We start from the raw sequence: 24,932 nt of genomic DNA, 5'->3' as shown, positions 1-24,932 counted from the left end.
CTAAAGTAATGTAGAAACATTCACCACCATTGAGAGGTTGGTGACTGAGCCTATAAATAGGCAATTGGTATGTTGTAATTCATCATCCAAGAAATCAATGCACTGCTAGAAAAACGGTTTTCTACGACACAGAACCTAAGACGGTTCTATAGAACCGCCTTAAAATGTCACACGGTGGCATTTTTGTAATTAATGAAGTTATAAATGAATTTTACGTCGCGAAATCTAAGACGATCATAAGGGACCGTCTTAGAATGGCACATAGTGGCAATTTTGTAATAATGTTGCATAAAGACAACGACGGTCTCTTTTGATGACCGTCTTCGTTCCCTGAGATAAAAGTGCCCTAGACGCGCTTGCGGCCGAAAACCATCAACCTGCTGTTGCTCCACCTTCGATGATGCCAACCCTATCCGTTTGGCGTCGGACTTGGAGTCGCAGGTGCTGGACGTGATCGGGTAGAGCCGCCACGCTCTCTCCTTCGCCCGCTTCGCTTGTCGCCACGACAAGCGCTACCATTCTGTCGGCGAGATTCGCAACGACTTCCAGATCTTCTCTGATAATCTTAAACTCATCAGATCCACCAACAGGAGGTCTCTCACCTACACGCTTGGCGTCAATCGTATGTGCCTCAGTCACTGAATCACTATTTCATTCTCTTCTCATCCTCACTTCAATTTTGACTTAATGTGAAATTGTAAATTCTGGACTCGCAGATTTTGCTGACTGGACTTGGGAGGAGTTCACCAGACACAAGCTCGACGCTCCTCAGAATTGCTCTGCCACACTCAAAGGCAACCACAGGCTCACCGATGTTGTTCTTCCTGACGAGGTAGTTTCGCCAACTCTATCTGTTACTGCTTCATTTTGTGTAATTCATGAACTTCAATCGTCAACTGAATAATGTGCATTTTGGAAAATGGGAAACAATACAAGGGAATTGTGATTGGAATAAAATTATGTGAATATCTGATCATGTAACTGAGTAGATAGAGATTGCATTGCATAGAAGTAGAATGTGGCATGGGCATACTTGTTGTATGAGTTGTATTTCTTGCCATGCTACACAACTGGCTTTTCATATATGATTAAACCATCACTGCAGTGATTCCTTGATTTTATATGCATGGGTCATTTTAGCATATTCTTTCTTTCTTGTGTGCTTGCAGAAAGACTGGAGAAAAGAAGGTATAGTCAGCCAAGTTAAAGATCAAGGCAACTGCGGATCTTGCTGGACATTCAGGTTGCTTTTTGAGGCCGAAAAACTGTTTGGAATGAGTAAAATATTATAATTTATCATTCTTCTAACCGCAGCACTTGTCATGTGCAGCACAACTGGTGCATTGGAGGCAGCTTACACACAGGCCTTTGGGAAGAATATCAGTCTTTCTGAGCAGCAGCTAGTGGATTGTGCCGGTGCTTTCAATAACTTTGGCTGTAATGGTGGCTTGCCATCCCGGCTTGACACAGAGGAAGCATATCCCTACACCGGAAAAGATGGTGTCTGCAAATTTACAGCTAAAAACATTGCTGTTCAAGTCATTGACTCTATCAATATCACTTTGGTAATTAAATTGATCGATAGGTTTCTGCTTCTGCTTGATGTGTGTGGATAACTGTAACATTACAGTTGACTCTTGGGAGACATGGCAGAATCAGATCATTCGTACTTCAACTACTTCTATATGTGGTTTTTCTAATGGTTTTAGTTTTGTCTTGGGTGTAGGGTGCTGAGGATGAATTGAAACAAGTGGTTGCTTTTGTTTGGCCAGTTAGTGTGGCATTTGAGGTAGTGAAGGACTTCCGATTCTACAATAATGGAGTTTACACTAGTACCATTTGTGGTAGCACGCCCATGGTGAGTATTCTGCAAGAGAATAGCTCACCCTTCTCAATCCAGTGTTAATGCAATTTTCAGAACAAAATATTTAGCTACAAGTTCAATTCATCGGTTGTTTGTGTTGAGCTTATGGTTATCTCGAAACAAAGTTGCTGTTCTCAATGCATATTTATAACTGTTGGCATATGTAATAGATATATTTTGCATGTGGATAATTCAAATTTAAGATGTAGAGGATTAAGACACTCATTGATGGGACATTAATAAATATGAATTTGTGTGGCAGGATGTAAATCATGTTGTTCTTGCTGTTGGGTATGGAGTTGAAGATGGTGTTCCGTATTGGATCATTAAAAATTCTAATCCTTTATATTGTGGCAAGGGCCTTTTTGATTGTGATACCGAAAGCAATTACAAAAAATTCTAATCCTTTATGAATTTGTCCGTATTGGATACCTTCATTTTTACTTCTAAAATTTTCATTAATTGGTTTATTTCTCTTTGCAATTGAATTGGTTAAATTATTACAAAAAGTCATAATTTATTTCATATCATTTGTGTATCTTTCATAATTTTTATGGCCTTCTTTATATTGTTAGGAAGGCGGCAGGGGTGTTGCCACTGACTTTTTGTCCAAATAATGTTGACTGTAGTTGCAAATTTATTTGGATGATTTAAAGCCAAATTCTTGTTTATCTATGAAGTAGCATTGTCCTGATTTTGATAACGAATTTGTAGAAGTTAGTTCTTGTGATGGCCTACTTTGACATGCCAAGTTTTCCTTATATGTATATGTTTTAACTCTGATTGCAGGGTGGTCCTGGTGGAAGGCCTGGTTTTGGTCGTGGTTCCGGTGGTTATGGTGCACCAACTAGTTCAAACTTTCCTTCTTAAATATAATGTTATGTGCTCTAGTTTTTGCAATTTTTGGCTGTCATTGGAGTTGATAATAGTTGCTCTGGTTTTGATGTGTTCTTCCCATATTTCTATTTTATGGTGGTCCTGGTGGAAGGCCTGGTTTTTGTCTTTTTTTTAATTTAATGCCTTTATATATTGATATTTGGTCACTTATAGTACGTTGATCGTATATTCCTATTGACAACTGTGAAATTAAAATAATGATTGAATTTAGGATATAATGCAAATGAGGTTGGAGATTCTATAGGAATTAATATCAACAATTAAGACAATTTAGATATTCTCGAACCTAATGAGTGTCCTAATTAAGAAATTCTAAAGATTTAGGATTTTCAACTGCGGAAATGAGCTTTTGAGTTATAAGATATATTCACCTTCAATTACAATAGTAAATAGTAAATTCAGTTTTCAATTATGCTTCTAGAACTTGAATTGGAATGAACATTTGGATTATACATGTTAAGGTTGGGTGAACGAACTCGTATTGTAACAAGATATGTTGGATTGTGGCATAGCACTTTAATCCTCTTAGCATAATGCTTTGGTACCCAAACTTTTATGTTCAGTTTTGATCCCATATTTTTCAAATGAAAAAAATATAAAAAAATAAATTATGTATTGACAATCAAAGGAATCATACATTATTATTCAATCATACACAATCATATATAGGGTATTTTTTTACCTTTACAATGGCTAGTAATTACATTTAAAGTTATATTAATGATTATTTTTAAATGGTGTACAATATAAAAAAATTTATACTAACAATGTACATAGTCTTTAAGCTAAAAAAATTATAAAAAATAGTTTGCATTATTAGTGTAAAACAATTTTAGACTATCATTCCCTTGTAAATCATCACGTATAATATTTGATAAATTTGTTGACTTTTATTATAACTATTTTAAACTTCATATCAACACAATTTTTTAATGGTTTCATTGATAAACTGTTATTTGATTGTGTTTGAACCATAATTTGTGCCCCATTTTTTATTGTTTTGACTTAATTTTGTTAACAGAATTTAGTGCGAAACATACTTGGAATACTGTGACTGCACTTAAATTTAATGCGAAACAGAATTTAAAATCATATTAACTAAATTTGTTTGTGTTTTCGTGACTTGTTTCATGGAATTGAAAATCAGATTGAGTGAGAAAAATACTTGGAATACTGCACTTAAACATTGTGTAGAATGTAGTTTTTCTTTTATTATTTGGATGGAATGATAAGATTAATAAATATCAAGTTGATTTTTTTTCTTATTTGGACTTGTAATGAGTTTATGAAATAGTTGAAATGAGTTTATTTTTTATTTTTTAGTTGAAATTTTAATAAATTTTTTTATTGGAATATGACTGAATAAAATTTGGATAATGAAAAACTGAATTTGTTTGACTGTGTGCACTATTATGCACTACACTTAAATCCACTGCAAGATAGTATTCATTAGTAATGAATAAGTACGTGTAATATAGTTTTCTTGCATTATCATTATTTTTTCTTATGTTTCTGCATCAACTTTAGAAAAATTCAACTCAGAGGTATTCAACTAGAGACAATAATTGTTGGCACCCAACCAGGAAAGGCACACATACGATCTTTGAAAGCACTAAGTTATCTACTTTCTAACAAGTTATCCCATACCAAATTGTCAGCTTGTATACAATTTGATCCATCAAAGTACTAACTCGTATCTTTGAGAGAACCAAAGCAACACAAATTACCTACCACTTTAGGTGACCCAATTGTATATTAACTCTCAAAACTAATTATAAAAGTAGAATTTGTTTTTATTTAACAATTCTAGTGGAACATAATAATTGTTTGAGCGAAAGGTTGTACTACACTTGTGACTTGCCAATGAAGTATGTGTTCTATCATTTATGTGTTCATGCAGGGACCAATTATGCAGTGTCATTAGTGTGCTGTGTAATCAGTGAGTGTCATTAAGGTGCTGAACCTAGTAGCGTATACAATGTATGTGTGTCATCTAGGTGCTGATTTAGGTCCGTGTGAAGGAAACAAACACTACTAAAAAATAGCCTTATTACGACACTGGATCAAGGACGGTCCTTCCTAAACGTCGTTATCTTCGATAGTATGGTTTTTTTGTAAATATAATAAATATTTTAAAGGCGGTTTATACGAAAACCGCCTTTGTACAATTAAAATAACAAAACAAAGGCGGTTTTGATATATGACCGGCGTAGTTATCAAATATTCAAAGACGGTCCATTTGGAAAACCGCCTTTGAATGAAATGAATTTTTATTTTAATTTTAATGCTAGCTGTAGTACCGAAGGTTCTAGAGAGAGAGTACGAAGAGGAAAAGACGGTCCTTCTCCCTCTCCCTCACCCTCTCCCTCTCCGCTGGTCCAGCACTCCCAATTCCCTTTCGTGAGTTTCCTCTCAAGGAGGTAGCTCCGCTTCCAAATGCGGCCTAGCCGGTGGTAGTACTACTTCAACTTCAGGAACTGGTCCAGATCGGACTTCACCTTGTTCTTCAGCTCCGCGTCCATCGCCACTCACCGGCGTCGGAGTTCACGTACAGCTTGATGTCCTTTTTTCTTTGTTGCTCAATCTCGTCAGCGACAGAGAGAATATGCTAGAAGTACTGCCGGAAGACTCTGCGCTTGTCTTTCTTCTTTAATCGAAGAACGAGCGCGTCGCCGGAGGCATTGGTCCAGGAGAGCCTGGCGCCAAGGAAGGTATCATGAACGGTGTGGTTATGGTCAAGGTGGAGGAAGATGTCGAAGGGATTGGGGTAATCAGAATCTTCAACAGAGGGAAGAGAATCGAGGTAGGTGAGGATTTTCTGGTAGAGGCTATTGTCCTTATTGTTGTCTACTCTGTTATTTTTAGATTGTCTCTTTGTTGAAGAATGACTATACATTTATCCAGGAGTTGTTTGCTAGGCTAAAATCGCCAACCACCTCTCAAGAATCAAAGAAGAACTTGGTATCCAGGTTGCTTTTCTCTGTTTTATAATATTTATGTATTTATAATGATAATCATCATAAGTAAAGTTAATTATGACTAACATAACTGGGTTGGTATGTGGGAGGGAGTAGATGTTTTAATTTGTGTGAGCGTGTGTTTTTTAGCTGGCAATTGCCAAACTATAGGTACCAAAAATATTTTAGCTGGCATATTATTAATAAGAAAAGAATCTCAGTACAAGCTTTATATATATAAAAAAACTCAGTATAATTTGTTGTTGAAAAAGTTATAAATTTCATTTTTCTTAGAATTGATAACTTTGGCCACCACCAAGCCATAAACAATTTGTAGTACCATGTAAGCTTAACTAGAGGATACCACATTGCCACTTTTTGCTGATTAATTTTGTCTATTCTGCAACATTAACAATGCAGGGGTGAATTTGCTCGATTTGTTGCTGATAAAAAGAGCCTCAAAAGCCTCAAGATGGAAGATTGTTCTAACCTTGGAGGTTTTGTTCTTTGTTCGTCTAGTCTTTTTACCCTTTGGCTGTCTGATTTATACTCTTTGGTGATTAACTTTTCAGAAGAACCATATATAGATGGTGAAACTTTTTAAATAATAAATATTGGAGTTCAATCCATATAATTAAATATAAGAGGTTTGGTGCTTGTAACCTCCTGATCTCGCTCAGTATTTAGTCAACTGAGTTATCTTACTAAAAAGGCAATGATGTTTTATGTTTTAGAGTTATGATGATAAAGGGCCTGCCATAGATTCTGTTGTCTGGTATGATGGAGAGGTTTGGAGGGTTCCTCTTGACACACACAGTCTTGATGATGATCCAGATTGTGGGAAGCTTGCTAACTTTATACCCTTAACCAATTATAGGTACATTTGGTTGCTGATGTTATTTCTTCTAAAATTTTAATCTCAGCCGATTGCTTTTGTGCAGAGAAATATTGTGAAATTGGTAGATACTCATTTTTGGTAGATACTCATGTTTTTTTAGCTGCTATAAGTATCATTTAACTAAAGTTTTTATGGTCGTTAACTGAGAGCTGACAAATAATAATAACAACAGTTTACATAATTTTAGTTATAGCAGAAGTCTACCTCACAGTAATGATGCTAATTAATATTATTAAGAAAGATAATAAATTAAATTAAATAAAACTATAAACAAAGGATAGAGCAGGTGCCAAACTAACTTGGAAATAGAATCCAAAACCTGAATAGTCACAGATGTTCCATTAGGGCCTTGCAACAAGGATGATACTTCAAATGCTGATTTTCCCTTTACCTCCATGTTATTGACAGCCAATATTTCATCCCCCTAGCAGACAAACAGCAAAAGTAAAGGAAACAGTGAAACAGGCATTTCATATATTGCATGAGCAGGTAGCTATTTTTTTTCTCTCAGATGAAATGAAAGTTTCCAGAGTCCTTTAAGCATATTTAGTAATTTTTGCCAAACAAATTGGTGCCATTTTAAATTTGCCAAACAAATTGGTGCCAAACAAATTGTTCGATCCTGCAGAGATCAATTTATGAACTTATGTAGATGAATAAAGGCAAGTGATGATGAAGGGGGCGTGGCAGACTAGGGGAGCAGAGCTGTAGCAGAGGATTTTGATTATAGACTACTAATTAATTTCTGCTAAAGGTAAAAATAATACACCACTTTCTACTAATTAATTTCTTGCTTTATGTATTTGTCCTAAATGAATGTGTATAATTTTTATCTGACTCACTCCTCTCTATTGTTGATTGTGTAATCTTATTTGTCCTAAATGAATGTATAGTTGCTAGGATGGTTGTTGTAAAATATACTCTATTTCTTCTATAGATGAAGATCATCTAAAGTGAATGGTGCGATGGATAACTTTGACTAAGATTTTTAACATGGTTATCCTCATATATTCTTTGTCACAGGACCTTACAAGCTTCTCCATATCAGATCAGTGTTCTATGTAGCTTTTGAAAAAGGTGAACTTTGAACCACTGAGACTTGCTTCTTCATGATATCTCTAGTTAGATATTTTTTTAGATTAGAACTATACACTAAGAAGTTAGTTACACTTAGATCTCATCTCCTTTAAATCTAACCAAATAAAAACTAACTTTTTACAGCGGTATAGAACATACTAAGAATCTCTTTTTTTATTTAACAAAAGAAAAAAAATTACCTAATACTACGTGATCATGATTTCTATAATTTTCAGTTTTTTCAATTTTCTTCTTTAATACTTCAAATTATATAGTTTTAATTTCTATAATCTCTCTCTCTCTCTTGTTACGTTAAGGTGCTCAACAAGTGATGGTAGCTTTATTTGAATTATATTTTGCAGCTCGAGATATTCACCCATAATAAATGATAGCCCAAGTCCTTGCCACGTAGAGGTAGAAAAAAGTAAAACAGACTTGATGAATATGCGATTATTGGTCTCCTTTCGTGTTTCTTCCATTAGAAAATTACATTCAGAAAAGAAAAAAAAACTTAACCAAGTGATCGAGGGTGTTAATTTTTAACCACTTGTTATTTTCTAATTGGGACAACAGGGAAGGAAACGAACAGTAAAACAAGTTATTTCAACTTGCTGCTATGCTATCCGTTAATGGATAATGTTCTCAATGTCAATTATATCAAATATGTATTAGGTTTGGAAGTTAGTTAGTAAACATATTTGATATAGTTTATTAATATTGGTAGGTATAAAGTAAGTGGATAAATATTTTTAGTTAATGGAAAACCATATTTAATTAATTAGTTAGCCAAAGTTCATATTAAGAGAGAAAGAGAGAGAGATAGAAGGGAAAAAAGCATCAAAGATCATGAAACCCAACTTTTCCTTTTTATCTAAGCTTTTGATACTGCAATATCTATCAGTTTTATGCATTTCTCAGGAATTTGATTTCTTCTACTTTGTTCAGCAGGTAAGTCATGATGAGTTCTGCATATTATAACGTTGAATAGTTTAGTGTTTCATTTTCTTTTTTTATTTCTACTGGATTCATTTATGTATGTCTTTGTGTATTCACATTTTATTCTGATTAATTCTTCACGTATCATGCAGTGGCCAGGAGCATACTGTGACACAAAGCAGAGCTGTTGCTATCCTAAGACTGGGAAACCTGCTATCTATCATATTTTGGTGCTAGAGGTAAATTGTCTTGCCTCCACGCTCAAAGTCTTAAATCTCACTGTAATTTTACCTAATACATTATCTTTTTCATTTCACCTTTGGGTTTAAAATTGAATGATGAGACAAAGTCATTATGTTAGTTAATTTATATATAAATAGGCACTGATGTATGAATAAGTCTAGAAAATAAAGCTTTCTACATCGGTCGTAAAAGGACCGATGTAGAACATGTGATAAACAAAGTCGTTTCTATGCAGACAGCGATGTAGAAATCATAACTTTCTACATCGGTCATAAAAGGACCGTCATAGAACACGTCATAAAAGAAGTCGTGTCTACAACACCACCGATGTAGAAAATCACGTGTTTCTAAGACGGTCCGTTTACAACCGTCGTAGAAATCCGCCCTCTACAACGACACTCGTATCAAAGACGGACATCCACCGTCTTTGAAATACGTTTTCCACCGATGTAAAATGGGATTTTTCTAGTAGTGAAAATAACCATATACAGTGTTCTGATTAATTGTGGGAACCACATTTCCCAAACCAATGCACAATTCATGAAGTCAAATTTTGAAAAGTCCTTACAACTTATAACAACAGAAATCAAAAGAGTATTTATAATTATGCGTAAAAAAAGAAAAAAAAACAATAGCGTATTCTGAAAACTTGTAAGGTTCATAAACAATACTGAAATTTTCCCATAGCGTATGTATGGGGTCGGTCCAAGCCAGTTATATATATATATATATATATATATATATATATATATATATATCACTTTCTTGACCTAATTTTGTGCAAATCAATTCAACCATAGCTGTAAACCAAAACCTTCAAGAACTATAATAATAAAAATAAGGAAAATTAAAGATAGAGACATGGATTGGGATATATTTATAAAGATTCTAATCTTTCAATCTTGACATACATGCTACTTGTTCTTTTGTCACCCTTCTATTCTTTTCTCCTGTCTTTTTTTTCCTTGTCACTGACTGCTAGTTTTTCTTTTCCTTTTAGCTTAGCATGTCTTCTAGAACTTGTACTTTCTTGTTTAGACAAATAAGACCCAAAATCAAGTTTATATTTCAAGATCATAGTGCCCCAATCTTACACTGTAGAAGGATTTCTGCCGGATATGCTGGACATGCTTTGCAATGAAAAAGTGCAGAAGGCTGCTCCAAGTGTTCCTATAAGATGATAGATAAAGTCAGAAATGGTTTGTGCAATTGTCATGTTTGATGATGTATGGAAGAAAATTTTTTAGGATGACATTAAATTTTCTCTTGTTGACAATAAAAATGGCAGTAGGATATTAATCACAACTAGGAACGAGGAGGTTGCTGAGTTTTGTAAGAAATCTTCATTGATTGAGGTGCATAAGCTAGAACCTTTGGGGTTGCTATGTAAGAAGCCATATTGGTATTGTGTTAGGGCCACCTCTAGTTTTCGAGGAACCAGTACCTCCAGTAAGCACAAGTAAGAAGGAAGGGATAAAGAGAGAGTGAGGGAATGGACTATTTCATTGCATGCCTTGCTTGTTATTTACATTCTATATTTATAGACTCCTTCATAACAGAAAGGATTACAAAATATTTGGCCTAACGGATTTTATTCCTCTTGTCCCCTAGAAGCAGACAATTCAAGCAAGCAATTCCTAAAAGGATCTTCTAGAAGCTTAGAAGCTGGCTCTCCTCACACTGCCTCAAACTATTCATTGAGGTAATTGGGTTTTACAATTCTTCTCTTGGTCTTGGCTGCTACCTGCACCTCCATTTCTTCTCTTGTACCTCCTGTTTGTGCTTCATGAACATTCGTATCATATGGTTTTAATGGATGTTGTCCAAAAGAATATGAAGATGTAGGTCTTGAAATTGTTAGAAAGTGTCAATGTTTACCTCTAGCAATTGTGGTCATTGGTGGTCTTTTATATAGAAAAAGTGCACCAGAATGGAAACAGTTTAGTCAAAATCTAAAGTTGAGAAATGGAGGAGAGGAATTTTGAGTTAAATATTGTAAAAAAAATTTTAAGTCTAAGTAACAATAACTTGTCATACAATCTCAGATCATGTTTTTTGTATTTGGGAATGTATCCTGAGGACTACGAAGTTAAATCTGGTTGATCGATTAGGCAGTGGATAGCTGAAGGGTTTGTCAATCATGAAAGGGGAAAAACTTTGGAAGAAATTGCACAAAAATATTTAATAGAGTTGATCTCTAGATGTTTGGTGCAAGTATCATCATTTACCATAGATGGCATAGGTGTGATTGGTTTGAGGGTGAAACCAACCGAAATGTATTAACTGTATGATTTTCTTGAGGTAATAATCAATGATTATTTTGGCTCCATAAACCACTCGTTTTCATTGTGTTCCTATTGGTATTGAAGCTATTAGTTTCAGGCTATGATAAATTGTAGTAGCTGAATGCGATTGTTAGGGAAACAAACCCTTTTAGCTACAATGAACATCAAAGACAGAACACACTAACAACACCACCATAAAATAGAAATATGGGAAGAACACATCAAAGGATAAAAAACACTAACTACAACTCCATAAAATAGAAATAGTAGAACAACACAAATTTAACATTTTCAGTACTTCTTGCTTATGTCCACAGAAATATCTTAATAAATATCCATTATCTCAAATAAGTTGAGAGAAACTTCATCAAATAATGAACGCATGATTTCAAACTTTTTTCATCACTCAATTGTACTCTACTTCAGCCTAAAACCCTCACAACTAACCCAAAATCTTAATAAAAATAATTTTCATTATCTATAACCTATTTGGCATTTTTTTAAAATTAAAATTCCTTCTTACGGATCAAGTTGATCCGTCAACAAGCTTACGGATCAACTACATCCTTAATCAAACTTACGGATCAACTTGATCAACCTAACTCTGGCAACAATTAACTAAAAGACATGGTTACGGCGCGCTTACCTCGATGGTGGACGGTGACAAAGCTCCCTCGACGGTGGACGGTGACGTTGCTCTTCACGGAAATCTCCTCAATACACCTCACGGCAAGCTCCCCTTCACGGCAAGCTCCCCTTCACGGCAACAATGGTGGTTGAAGAAGAAAAACCTCTTCCCAACAACCTCCTCTTAACGGCAACAATGGTGACAAATGGAAACGCCGGTGAGGCGAGCAAGAAGAAGACAAAAACGGCTGAGGTGAGGAAGAAGAAGAACAAATCGGACTGAGGAAGAAGAAGCCGAAACGCGGGCGGGAGAGAGAGAGTCTCGCATTTTTTTTAATAAATAAACCAGGGTTATTATGAGCTTTTCACTTCAAGTGTTGGGTGCACCAGCAAAAATACTGGGTGCACCTAGCAACACTCTTCGAGTTTTGGTTTAGGCTTACTAATATGTTGGGCCCGGCCTGAGGAATGGTCAACCAACATAATATAATTAAGTCCTTGCATTCTTAAATTTTAAGGGACGTACAGGTATGATATATGCATGGTGCGATTCTTGACAGTGGGTGTCTCTCGCCGATAATGACATAATTATGTAGATGAGGGGGTGAGTATGTTGTGTTTGATGGTTAGTCTTGCATCTTCCTTTGTGTATTTATTCTTATGTAGATTAAGATGTAAGGCGCAGTCATTTGTTGGGTAATGCTTTCTTTCGAGCCTTAGGGGTAGGCTAGTAGTTCTTTGCATTCCATGTACGGGCCAATACAGCCACTTGTATTTGCACTGCTTGTGCTTCTTATTATCAATATATATAAAGAAAAACTTATCGTGTGACCCTAATATCAAATAAACAATACCAATCCACAAAAAGAAAAAGAAATAACCTACTATATAGAGTCAAACAAGTAGTAGATAATTTGAGTAGTTTCATGAAATCATAAGTTTTAAATGTTAAGTTTGTATTCATCTTCTTAAGCTACGATAAATGAAATTATATATATTAAAAGGATTTTATTTAAAAATAAATAGAATTTTAGAAAAATAATGAGGTTTTTGTGATTAAATAAATCAGGAGAAATAATTTTATTAATTAAAATAATGTTTGTAAGATAAATAAAATAAATATATGTCCTTAGAAAATAAAAAGGATGTTTTATTTATTAATTTGATATAAATTAAAATAGAATTCCTTTTTATAAAATAAATATATGCTCTTTTAAGACTTTAACATATTCTTTTTTTACACACTATTTTCTATTAGTTGAAATTAATTATTTTGTCTCCATTTTTATTTATAAGACTTTTAAAATGATATTTATTCTATTTTATAAAACTCAATCTATAATATTTCTTTTATTAATTATTTTTAGACTAAAAATATCCATTATTAAAAGAAGAAAGAAAATGTATTGACAAACCATTAGACAAGAGAGAAGTATAAGTACAAGGATAATTTTAAAAAATATTATAAACATAAGACAAACTTATTAAAAAGGATGGGATAAACTTATTAATCACTCATCATGGGTGACATGCAATGGAGAATGTAACATTTAATATAAACTTATTAATCACTCATCATGGGTGACATGCAATGGAGAATGTAACATTTAATTTTTTGTAAAATAAATTAAACAAGATTTTACTTAAAAATAAATAATTTTTTAGAAAAATAATAAAATTTTTGTGATTAAATAAATAAAGAGAAATAATTTTATGAATTAAAATAAAATTTGCAAGTAAATAAAATAAATATATGTCCTAACCGACAAACATCATTTGAATCGAATATAGTTTTCTCTAACATAATTAGTTTTCGTACTTATTTAAAAATTGGGTAGCGTGATATGGTATGGATAGGTGACAAATAATTAACATTAAGAATGGCAAATTCAGTGCTGGCATACACACGTTCAGCTTTGTCTGAAACTAGCGCTGGTCATATCTAGCATCTGTTTTTAGGACAAGTGGATGATACTTCAACTTGGAAATGTAATATATTATGACTTAAACCAATATTACTTTGGCGTTTTCGTATTAATTGGTTCAATCATAATGGAATATTTCAATACATTGGAATAAATAACTACTTCATAAATTAACAATACATCCAACTTGCTGAATAAAAGAATATTAAATATTAATCAATTGTCCCCCTCTTACTACGGACATGGCTATATATAATGTTGAAGAACATCAAGTTTTACACTCACAACAAACCAAAAAAAACAGAGCTAGCTAGCAAGACTAAAATGGCAGAAACTGCAGTGTCCTTGGCTGGTCAGCATGCGCTTCCAAAAATATTGGAAGCTGTCAAAATGCTGAGAGATCTCCCAAACGAAGTTAGAGACATTACAGATGAACTTGAAAGCTTTCAAGATTTCATCAATGATGCTGATAAAGTGGCTGAAGCTGAAGAAGATGATGGAAGGCGTCATAGAATAAAAGAAAGGGTGATGCGACTGAGAGAAGCAGCTTTTCGCATGGAAGATGTCATCGATGAATATAACATCTCCTGTGAGGATAAGCAACCTGATGATCCTCGATGTGCAGCTTTACAATGTGAGGCTGTTGACTTCATCAAAACTCAAATCCTTCGCCTTCAAAGTGCATATAAGATTCACGATGTTAAATCGCTTGTTCGTGCTGAAAGAGATGGTTTCCAACGCCATTTTCCTTTGGAGCAAAGACCAACCAGTTCTAGAGGAAATCAAGATGTCACCTGGCAGACACTTAGAAGGGCTCCTCTCTTTATTGAGGAGGATGAGGTTGTGGGGCTCCATAACGATAGAGCTACATTGAAATATTGGTTGACAAAGGGAAGAGAAAAACGCACTGTCATCTCAGTGGTGGGAATTGCAGGGGTGGGAAAAACAACTCTTGCCAAGCAAGTTTATGACCAGGTTCGTAACAATTTCGAGTGCCATGCGTTGATCGCAGTGTCTCAATCCTACTCTGCAGAAGGACTGCTGAGGCGTTTGTTGGATGAGCTTCCCAAAGTGAAAAAGGAGGACCCTTCCAAGGATGTTTCTAACATGGAGTCGTTGATCGAAGAAGTCAGAAACCGCTTGCGCAACAAGAGGTATGTTGTCTTGTTTGATGACGTATGGAATGAAACATTTTGGGATCACATTGAATCTGCTGTAATTGATAATAAAAATGGAAGTAGGATATTAATCACAACCAGGGATGAGAAGGTTGCAGAATATTGTAGGAAATCATCATTTGTTGAGGTGCATAACCTAGAAAAACCTTTAACTGAAGAAGAATCTTTGAAATTGTTCTGTAAGAAGGCATTTCAGTATAGCTCCGATGGAGATTGTCCAGAAGAACTTAAGGATATATCTCTTGAAATTGTCAGAAAGTGTAAAGATTTACCTCTTGAAATTAAAAATCTTAATGAAAAAAGTCGAGAGACATTGACCCGTCAAATAAAAATGTAAGAACTAAAAATCTTGATAAAAAAAAAGTTGAAAGATCTTGACGAAGAGAAAAAAAAATAAAAATTAAAAACTAAATTTTGAAAAAGTTTAATAATAATTAGCCCAAATATTTAAGAGAGATGATGGAATCTCAAAGTCTTCCTATCAAGTCTCAAGGTAGACGTTGCACTAATTTTTTTGTAAACACTAGGGTGGATAAAAAATATGATGTCAATTTGATGTAGATAAAAGTATGTCGTAATAAAAAAATCATATTAAGTGTATATGTCATTTTTAAAATAATTATTATAAAAATTAATAATTAAATTTATTATTTATTTATATATATATATATTTCGTAATTAAGTAAATATAAAATATAGAATATATTTTAAATTAAAATATTAATAATTAACAAGTTAATATGTATTTTATTTACAGAAAAAATTTAATAAGAATTTTTAAACGAAGATGATTTAATAGCATTTTAGTGGTATATATATATATATATATATATATATATATATATATATATATATATATATATATATATATATATATATATATATATATATATATATATATATATATATATATATATATATATATATATATATATATATATATATATATATATATATATATATATATATATATATATATATATATATATATATATATATATATATATATATATATATATATATATATACCATTTATGATTAGATGAGAGAGTAAAGTCTTATATTTTCGCATTAACTATATCTTGCTTCTACAAAACATTTATTCGTAGTCAATTTATCACCTGAAGACTCTTTGTAAGCATCTTTTAGTACTATTAAACTCTCTACGAAAATCTTCATCCAGTATTTTAATGACAACTAGGTGATCCTCGATCCTGCGCAAAAATAGGAAAGCAAATTTTGTTCTCCTAAATTAAAGACCAACGAAATAGATTAAAAATTTCCATTTTTGAAAGAAAAAAAGAGAGTAAATTTTAAAGCTTAGAGTAAAACCATATGCAATGATAAGAAGGATACACCAGCCTGTATATAGCTTTTAAAAGTAAATAGAATAGCTTAATTACCCTCTTCCACCAATGGTTAACCTAGTTAAAAAAAAACTGTTCCTGTGGATCAGCATTTAATTTCTTGCTCATCATATAACATATTATTATTGCCAATTAGATCAAATCAGGTGGCTGACCTATTCAACGACAATTCATCATCTCAGACCAGTTTCAAGATCAATCCTCAAAATGATGAATTGTGTAAATTATCGGCGCAAACTAAAACACTAGAGCCAAATGAATGATCAAAATAATATATATATATATATATATATATATATATATATATATATATATATATACCTGCAAGGTAAATACTTTGACAAGTGTAAGATATTTTATTTAAATTTTATCGGTATAATAACTCTGACAAAATGCATCTGACATTGTTTAATTAATCACATTTGTATACAATTAACTAGATAGCAAATTCACAACTTGTTATAGCACGACAAAAATAAAGGGAAAAATATCACAACTTGCTCATAGTATATTTAAGATAGATGATGCTGAAAAGTTCAAAGTCTTCCTCTCGACAGATGTGATAAATTTTTTATATAACACTTATGGGTACAAAATATATAACACTAATATATGTTATAGATAAAGGAGATGTATTCGAGAAAACCTGATGGCCAGAAAAGTTAATCATATTTGTATAATTAAGCATAAATTATTATTTTACTTAAACTTAATTTTATATTTATTGTATTTGTACAATTAAGATTAATTAATCATGCTCGAGGCTAACAAGAGTTGACACATTTGATGGAGACTTTGTCCACACTTGCTATAACTTGACAGTCTTCCTTAACTTTACAAGAGGTGGCATGGCTTCCCCTATTTTAATTTTTCACCTCAAGAATAGGATGAATAGTATGTGAGAACATCATCTTACACAAGGCGATATGAAAATATACAAGATATTATAATAAAGTTTGTGCCAATGTGTGTCCTCGCGTGTGGTTAACATGCAATCAATACATTGATCGAATGGAGAAAAAAAGATCATAATCATAATAAGAAAAATATTAAGAGCATGTTCTTTTAAGACTTTAACATGCTCTTTTTTACACACTGTTTTCTATTAGTTGAAATTGATTATTCTTTTCTTGTTCCTATTTATAAGACTTTTAAAATAATGCTTATTCTTTTTTTATAACATTTAATTTATAATATTTCTTGAATTAATTATTTTTAAACTAAATATGCGTCGTTTCGCGTTCGATCTGCAATGGTTGGAGGTACGCTCGTAATATTTAGTTTCCGCTGTTTGATCTGAATATACCATTTAAATTAATTTGCATGTTTAGATAAGTACCTGTTACAGATTCAACATTAGGAAAAGAAGTTCGGAATGGAGAACATCTAACTTTCATCAATGCTTCCATCCAAAAATTACCACACTCCATGTAATCTACCACCTATGCTCAATAACTTGGAGTATTCATGAGTGTAATTGCTGCCTAGATTATTTTAACTTTTGAGTTCAGGTTTTTCTCACCTAGGATGCACAGGCTGGTGGACACTGCAGTGAGGAACAATTCATTTGATGAGATGTTCTTGCTGGCCGGTGGGATTGGTACTCTATGAGGTGTTTAAGATACAGGCATGCACTGATTCAGCTTGAATGGATTGGACCAGAGCTCTTTGTGTTCTCTTCTAGAAGAAGTGTTTGAGATACAGGCACCGATTCAGCTTGAAATGAATTGGAGTATGCTTTATTTCTCTTTGTCTACATCACACTAATAGGAGTTAGACATAAAACTATGGCTAAATTACTCTGTTGGTCTTGTATCTCTATTTTATATTGTAATTTAAGCTTCTATTTGTTAAAAGTTACAAAATGGTATTTTATTTTTTACAAGTTGTAAAATGGTTCCTTACATAATTTATTTATTGTATCTTTACTTCTGAAGTAATATAATGTCTTTTTCAGTTGTTTTGGATAAATAAAAAATAATTATTAGTTATAATTAATATTCGCACACTGGTAGACCCAAAGATAGCTGAGACAATAATGTGTTTTAGGTGGCATCTTCAATTTGAAAGACAGCTAGATTGAGAAATGACAAAACAAGCCGAGAAGGCATGTGCAAAGGACTGTTAAATGATTATTATTGATTGCATTGTATTGAGGAATTCTTTTGACTAGTATGATCTATTTTTCACAGGCTGAGATGACAACAAATTAAGTTTCATCTCAAGTTTGGCACCTTGTTTCCCATGATATATTTAATTTCCTCAAACGTTTTTTTTTTTTGCAGTATTACATCTAATATTCTAGTTTATATATATATATTATATAGATCAGAGAGAGAGAGAGTAAGTGTGCGTATATATATATATATATATATATATATATATATATATATATATATATATATATATATATATATATATATAATCTAATATTCTAGTTTTATGCTCCTAATATATAAATTTCGTGTATGATATGACTGATTGTTGTGTTCATTCTAACATAAATTTATTCATTTAAATGCAAATTAAAATAGATAAAAAGGATAAAACATTGGACACGGAAAAGTTTAGGAATGTTGATAGGTGGTAAAATAATTTAAGGATCAAAATCATAAATTATAAGAAATTTAAGGATAAAAAAATATTTTATCAAAAAAAATTAGAAGGACAAAAAGTCAATTTTTTTTTATTAAAGATTAAATAAAAAATTCAAAAAATTTAAGGGCCAAAAGTATATTATGTCTGTCAAAAATACTAATCATTCATCCCCTTTGTCTTTCATCTCACATCCACCATTTTTTTTTACTTAGCTAGCTCCTTCCTTTTTAATATATTACTTATCGCATATATCACTTTGTCTCTGTATCTTTTTTCTTTTTTCTCTCATCTTTCCATTTCAATTCATCCTAAAACGGGGTAGAAGAAAATCATCTGTATACAATTATTAGCGGCAAAGCTAGCATATATATACGAACTGTTAGGGGCGAAAAGTGGTTTACAAAATTATGAGCCTTAAGTGCTAAATGAATAATCAAAATGAAATTATTCCTTTAAAACAAATAATCTGATAATCACATTTTCACATTAGCTGGACCACAATATCACAACTTGCTCGCAAAAGAGACGCTGCAAAGCTCAAAGTCTTCGTCTCCGCGTACACAGTGCACTAAGTTACAAAATATCATCTCCGTATGATATAGATAAAAAGAATTTATAAAAAAAAATCTGATAACCGACGCCTGTTAATCATGACTCTAGAACTTATAAATAGAGATTCATGTTAATTTTAAAATTTTATTGAAATTATATGGTTAAGATATTATCATAAACAGTGTCCGTGTCATTGTTTGGCTAAGTACATTTATTGGCTATATAACGTTGCAGAACATCAAGTTTGCACTCACAACAAACCAGAAAAACAGAGCTAGCTAGCAAGACTAAAATGGCAGAAACTGCAGTGTCCTTGGCTGGTCAGCATGCGCTTCCAAAAATATTGGAAGCTGTCAAAATGCTGAGAGGTCTCCCAAAAGAAGTTATAGACATTACAGATGAACTTGAAAGCTTTCAAGATTTCATCAATGATGCTGATAAAGTGGCTGAAGCTGAACAAGATGATGGAAAGCGTCATAAAATAAAAGAAAGGGTGATGCGGCTGAGAGAAGCAGCTTTTCGCATGGAAGATATCATCGATGAATATAACATCTCCTGTAAGGATAAGCAACCTGATGATCCTCGATGTGCAGCTTTACTATGTGAGGCTGTTGCCTTCATCAAAACTCAAATCCTTCGCCTTCAAAGTGCGTATAAGATTCAGGATGTTAAATTGCTTGTTCGTGCTGAAAGAGATGGTTTCCAACGCCATTTTCCTTTAGAGAAAAGATCAACTAGTTCTAGAGGAAATCAAGATGCCACCTGGCAGAAACTTCGAATGGATCCTCTCTTTATTGAGGAGGATGAGGTTGTGGGGCTCGATAACGATAGAGCTACATTGAAATATTGGTTGACAAATGGAAGAGAACAACGCACAGTCATCTCCGTGGTGGGAATTGCAGGGGTGGGAAAAACAACTCTTGCCAAGCAAGTTTATGACCAGGTGCGTAACAATTTCGAGTGCCATGCGTTGATCACAGTTTCTCAATCCTTCTCTGCTGTAGGATTGCTGACACATATGTTGAATGAGCTTTGCAAAGAAAAAAATGAGGACCCTCCCAAGGATGTTTCTACCATCGAGTCGTTGACAAAAGAAGTCAGAAACCGCTTGCGCAACAAGAGGTATGTTGTCTTGTTTGATGACGTATGGAATGAAACATTTTGGGATCACATTGAATCTGCTGTAATTGATAATAAAAATGGAAGTAGGATATTAATCACAACCAGGGATGAGAAGGTTGCAGAATATTGTAGGAAATCATCATTTGTTGAGGTGCATAACCTAGAAAAACCTTTAACTGAAGAAGAATCTTTGAAATTGTTCTGTAAGAAGGCATTTCAGTATAGTTCCGATGGAGATTGTCCAGAAGAACTTAAAGATATATCTCTTGAAATTGTCAGAAAGTGTAAAGATTTACCTCTAGCAATAGTGGCCATTGGTGGTCTTTTGTCTCAAAAAGATGAAAGTGCACCTGAATGGGGACAGTTTAGTCGAGATCTAAGTTTAGACTTGGAGAGGAATTCTGAGTTAAATAGTATAACAAAAATTTTAGGTTTAAGTTATGATGATTTGCCGATCAATCTCAGATCATGTTTATTGTATTTCGGAATGTATCCGGAGGACTATGAAGTTAAATCTGATAGATTGATTAGACAGTGGATAACTGAAGGGTTTGTCAAACATGAAACCGGAAAATCTTTGGAAGAAGTTGGGCAACCATATTTATCAGGGTTGGTCCATAGAAGTTTGGTGCAAGTATCCTCACTTAGAATTGATGGCAAAGTTAAAAGGTGTCGTGTTCATGACTTAATACACGACATGATCCTTAGAAAAGTCAAGGATACAGGGTTTTGTCAGTATATTGACGGGCGTGATCAATCTGTATCAAGTAATATTGTTCGACGCCTGACAATTGCAACCCATGATTTTAGTGGAAGTACAAGAAGCTCACCCATTCGGTCAATTCTTATCATGACAGGAAAAGATGAAAACTTATCTCAAGACTTGGTTAACAAATTCCCTACAAATTACATGCTACTGAAGGTACTTGATTTTGAAGGTTCTGCTTTTAGTTATGTTCCTGAAAATTTGGGGAATTTATGCCACTTGAAGTATTTAAGCTTCCGGTATACATGGATAGCAAGTCTACCAAAATCCATTGGTAAGCTCCTGAATTTGGAGACCTTGGATATAAGAGGCACAGGTGTGTCTGAGATGCCAGAGGAGATTAGTAAGCTTAAAAAGCTACGTCATCTTCTGGCTTATTCTAGGTGTTCAATTCAATGGAAGGATATTGGAGGCATGACATCCCTACAAGAGATACCTCCAGTGATTATAGATGATGATGGAGTGGTCATTAGAGAGGTAGGAAAGCTAAAGCAGTTAAGGGAACTGTCGGTGAATGATTTTGAGGGAAAGCACAAAGAGACTCTGTGTTCCTTGATAAATGAGATGCCACTCTTGGAGAAACTACTTATTGATGCAGCTGATTGGAGTGAAGTAATTGACTTGTACATTACGTCACCTATGTCTACACTTAGGAAGCTTGTCCTATTTGGGAAGTTAACAAGGTTTCCAAATTGGATTTCACAGTTCCCAAATCTTGTGCAACTGCGTTTGCGCGGCTCCAGGTTGACTAATGATGCATTGCAATCACTAAATAATATGCCAAGGTTGTTGTTCCTCGTTTTAAGAGACAATGCTTATGAAGGTGAAACTTTGCATTTTCAACGTGGATGGTTTCAGAGACTAAAGCAACTGTTCCTCCAAAGTTTGGATAAGTTGAAGTCCATCCTTATCGACAGAGGAGCACTGTGTTCTGTGGAAGAAATTGTTTTACGAGACCTCTCCCAACTCAAAACAGTTCCCTCTGGAATTCAACACTTGGAGAAGCTTAAAGATCTCTATATCGACGACATGCCAACTGAATTTGAGCAGCGCATTGCTCCTGATGGAGGAGAAGACCACTGGATCATCCAAGATGTGCCCCATGTACGTATCTGGAGTGAGGATGCTGAAGAACCTTTGCATATATTCGGCAGAAGTCATCACTAAGATGCGTCCAAATTTGAAAATAGAAGGTGCGTCTTTTTCACATCTATAACTTTGTAGAATGACATTCGTGGCCTTTTTCTTTTCTTCAATAAAAAATGCAATCATTATCTAATTCCTAAAATAATTACTTTTGCCTCATTTTCTCTTATAGTATTTGCTTCATTTTTCTTTCTCTACAACATCTCACGTACAAGTTAGCGATAGAATTGTCTAACAAGTATATGTCTACACCAACCAAAGTTAACGTTTCTTCATTATAAGATTCTCACCATTATAATCCTTTCTTTTATTGTGCTCGGAATTGGTAGATGTTGACCTGGATTGAGTTTTTTATTTCCATGTTGATAAAATACTTGAACAATTTCATTGTATCATTTGAAGAAGAAATTAACTTGGTGTTTTTATAGGGTCGTAAGCATATATTTAATTTGTGTAAATGTTGTGGATTTTTTATGTTTCATTACGATTGAAGAACAATAATGTGGATTCTTTTCATAAATTAGATTGTGTTAAATGTTCCTAATTTTTATGCTTTGAAGTTTGATCCACTTTGTACAATCATGAATTTTAGGAAAGCAATGAGGGAAGATTGTAAGAGGTGTTCCAATTCCAATGTTTCCGACGTTCCAATCTTGTGGTTTTTTGACGGTTAATTACTACGCCCGTTTTAGCGTTATTAACACCAACACAATGCGAAGAGGCTGAAGTTCTTTCTTTTGCGGCCCGTGAAATGGTGGATGCATGAGTGAATATGAGGCATCAAAGTGCAAGATTCATCAAATTGATTTTTTAAGCTTCCTTCTTCTCTTTCACTTGTTTCCCTTTTTTCTAAAATGTGTATTTAAATTTTTGTTAACTTCATTTAATCTGAATTCTTATCTATAATTCAAGTTCATTTCTTTTAAATTGATTGTTTGTCTTTGTTTTAATTTAATGCCTTTATAAATTGGCATTTGGTCACTTATATATAGTGCGTTGATCGTATATTCCTATCGACAACTGTGAAATTGAAATAAGGATTGAATTTAAGATATAATGCAACAAGGTTGGAGATTCTATAGGAATAAATATCAACAATTACGATAATTTAGATATTCTTGAACCTAATGATTGCCCTAAATGAGAAATTCTAAAGATTTAGAATTTTCAATTGTGGAAGAGAGTTTTTGAGTTAAGATATATTCACCTTCAATTACAATAGTAAATAATAATTAAATTCAGTTTCCAATATATTATGCTTCTAGAACTTGAATTGGAGTGAAAATTTGGGTTGTACATGTTAAGCTTGGGGTGAACTCGTATTGTAACAAGACATGTTATATTTTGGCCTAGCACTTTAATCCTCTTAGCATAGTGCTTCAGCAACTTTGATACCAAAACTTTTATGTTCAGGTTTGATCCCATATTTTTCAAAAAAAATAAAAATTAATGGTTGAATATATATTATTATAATCAATTTATATATCACTTATCTGGAGTAAGGTAAATTTTTCAAGGCTTAATTTTTTCTTTTTGTCTCATTCATTATTTATTTAATTTAATTTTTTCCTCCTAATAATAAAATCTTTAATTTGATCGCTTAATTCCAAATCGATTCAATTTGATCTCTTTGGTCCAAATTCACTTGACATTGTTTATTAATAGTGGGATGAGATTGAATCAAATAAAGGAACAAATTAAATTGTTTATAAAATTTAAAAAACAAACAGTGAGAACAAGAAGTTTATTAAGGGGTCAAATTGCACTGGCCGGTTTGAAAATTAAAGTACTAAATTAAATTTTTTATTAATAGAGGACCAATGCCAAATAAATAAATAGCAAGACAAAACTCTTTTTTTTTAAATTGTTTCTTAGTTGGCTAGTTTTTTTCTATTCACTCCTTTTTTTTCCTTTTAATTCTTGATGTTTGAAAATTTCAAAACTCTTTTTGATCACAAACATATTTTAACTCTCATAAAATAACACAACAATATTTCCTAAAATGGGACTGTTATAAGTAATTGATCGATCACTTTCTGAGTGCTATTTTATACAAACTTTTGTGTTATTTTGTATGCATTTTCTTAGTAAAATTCACATTTGAACACTAGTTTTGTATTCCAGAAGTATAACCATTCAATTGAGTGAAAAGAATAAGAAATTACACCGCGGAGGAGATGGCGACGAAGAAGGTGATGCTCCGCCATGGGTGGTGGTTGCATCGCGTTGCATCAGGGTCGCTCGTGGTACTGTTCTTGGCGGTCACCGGAAGGTGCCTCATACTTCTTAAATTAATTTTTTTTTTCAAACCTATTTTCTTTTATCATGGATTATAGTTTATTTGGTTGGTGTTGAGTAACAAAACTATTGACATTTACACATATATAAGAAATTAACATTATATTTTACAACAGAAAAAAAAATAATCAGTAGCTTTAACATTATACCTCTAAAAATAAAATAAATGTGTAAATAGAATGGAGCATTTGGTAGG

General features: G+C 33.1%; 2 protein-coding genes and 1 pseudogene across 10 annotated transcripts; all 3 read left to right on the top strand.

The window, feature by feature from the left end:
• The first annotated feature begins 254 nt into the window (after positions 1–254).
• LOC113000162 (pro-cathepsin H-like) lies at positions 255–7,704 on the top strand (annotated as a pseudogene).
• Positions 7,705–13,990: 6,286 nt separating this feature from the next.
• On the top strand, positions 13,991–18,210 carry LOC106797177 (disease resistance protein PIK6-NP). Of its 8 annotated transcripts, none has more exons than XR_005889790.1 (3): positions 13,991–14,863; positions 16,391–17,684; positions 17,766–17,908. XR_005889790.1 is itself a non-coding variant. In XM_014771196.3 (2 exons), exons 1-2 carry the CDS (start codon positions 14,034–14,036, stop codon positions 17,863–17,865), a joined length of 906 nt encoding a protein of 301 aa, XP_014626682.1. In that variant the 5' UTR covers positions 13,991–14,033; the 3' UTR covers positions 17,866–18,210. The 8 variants fall into 8 exon arrangements, 5 of the variants coding, with proteins under 5 accessions (XP_014626682.1, XP_014626681.1, XP_014626680.1 ...); XR_005889791.1 differs by having other exon boundaries at positions 17,781–17,832; XR_005889792.1 differs by having other exon boundaries at positions 17,790–17,808.
• Positions 18,211–19,406: 1,196 nt separating this feature from the next.
• LOC100305454 (disease resistance protein) lies at positions 19,407–23,365 on the top strand. 2 transcript variants are annotated; one of them, XM_006601662.4, is made up of 2 exons: positions 19,407–22,485; positions 23,031–23,365. In XM_006601662.4, the coding sequence occupies exon 1, from the start codon at positions 19,697–19,699 to the stop codon at positions 22,457–22,459; it is 2,763 nt and encodes a 920-aa protein (XP_006601725.2). In that variant the 5' UTR covers positions 19,407–19,696; the 3' UTR covers positions 22,460–22,485; positions 23,031–23,365.
• The last annotated feature ends 1,567 nt before the right edge of the window (positions 23,366–24,932 follow it).

This window comes from Glycine max, chromosome 18 (assembly GCF_000004515.6).
Source record: "Glycine max cultivar Williams 82 chromosome 18, Glycine_max_v4.0, whole genome shotgun sequence".
NCBI classification, from domain to species: domain Eukaryota; kingdom Viridiplantae; phylum Streptophyta; class Magnoliopsida; order Fabales; family Fabaceae; genus Glycine; species Glycine max.
This window is presented reverse-complemented; position numbering and strand designations above follow the sequence as displayed.

Coding starts and splice junctions, on each gene's coding strand:
- LOC106797177 (XM_014771193.3), top strand. CDS start 14,034: ATGGCAGAAACTGCAGTGTCCTTGGCTGGTCAGCATGCGCTTCCAAAA. Junction 14,864..16,390: donor AACCGCTTGCGCAACAAGAG/GTATGTTGTCTT, acceptor ATTGCCAATTAG/ATCAAATCAGGTGGCTGACC.
- LOC100305454 (XM_006601662.4), top strand. CDS start 19,697: ATGGCAGAAACTGCAGTGTCCTTGGCTGGTCAGCATGCGCTTCCAAAA.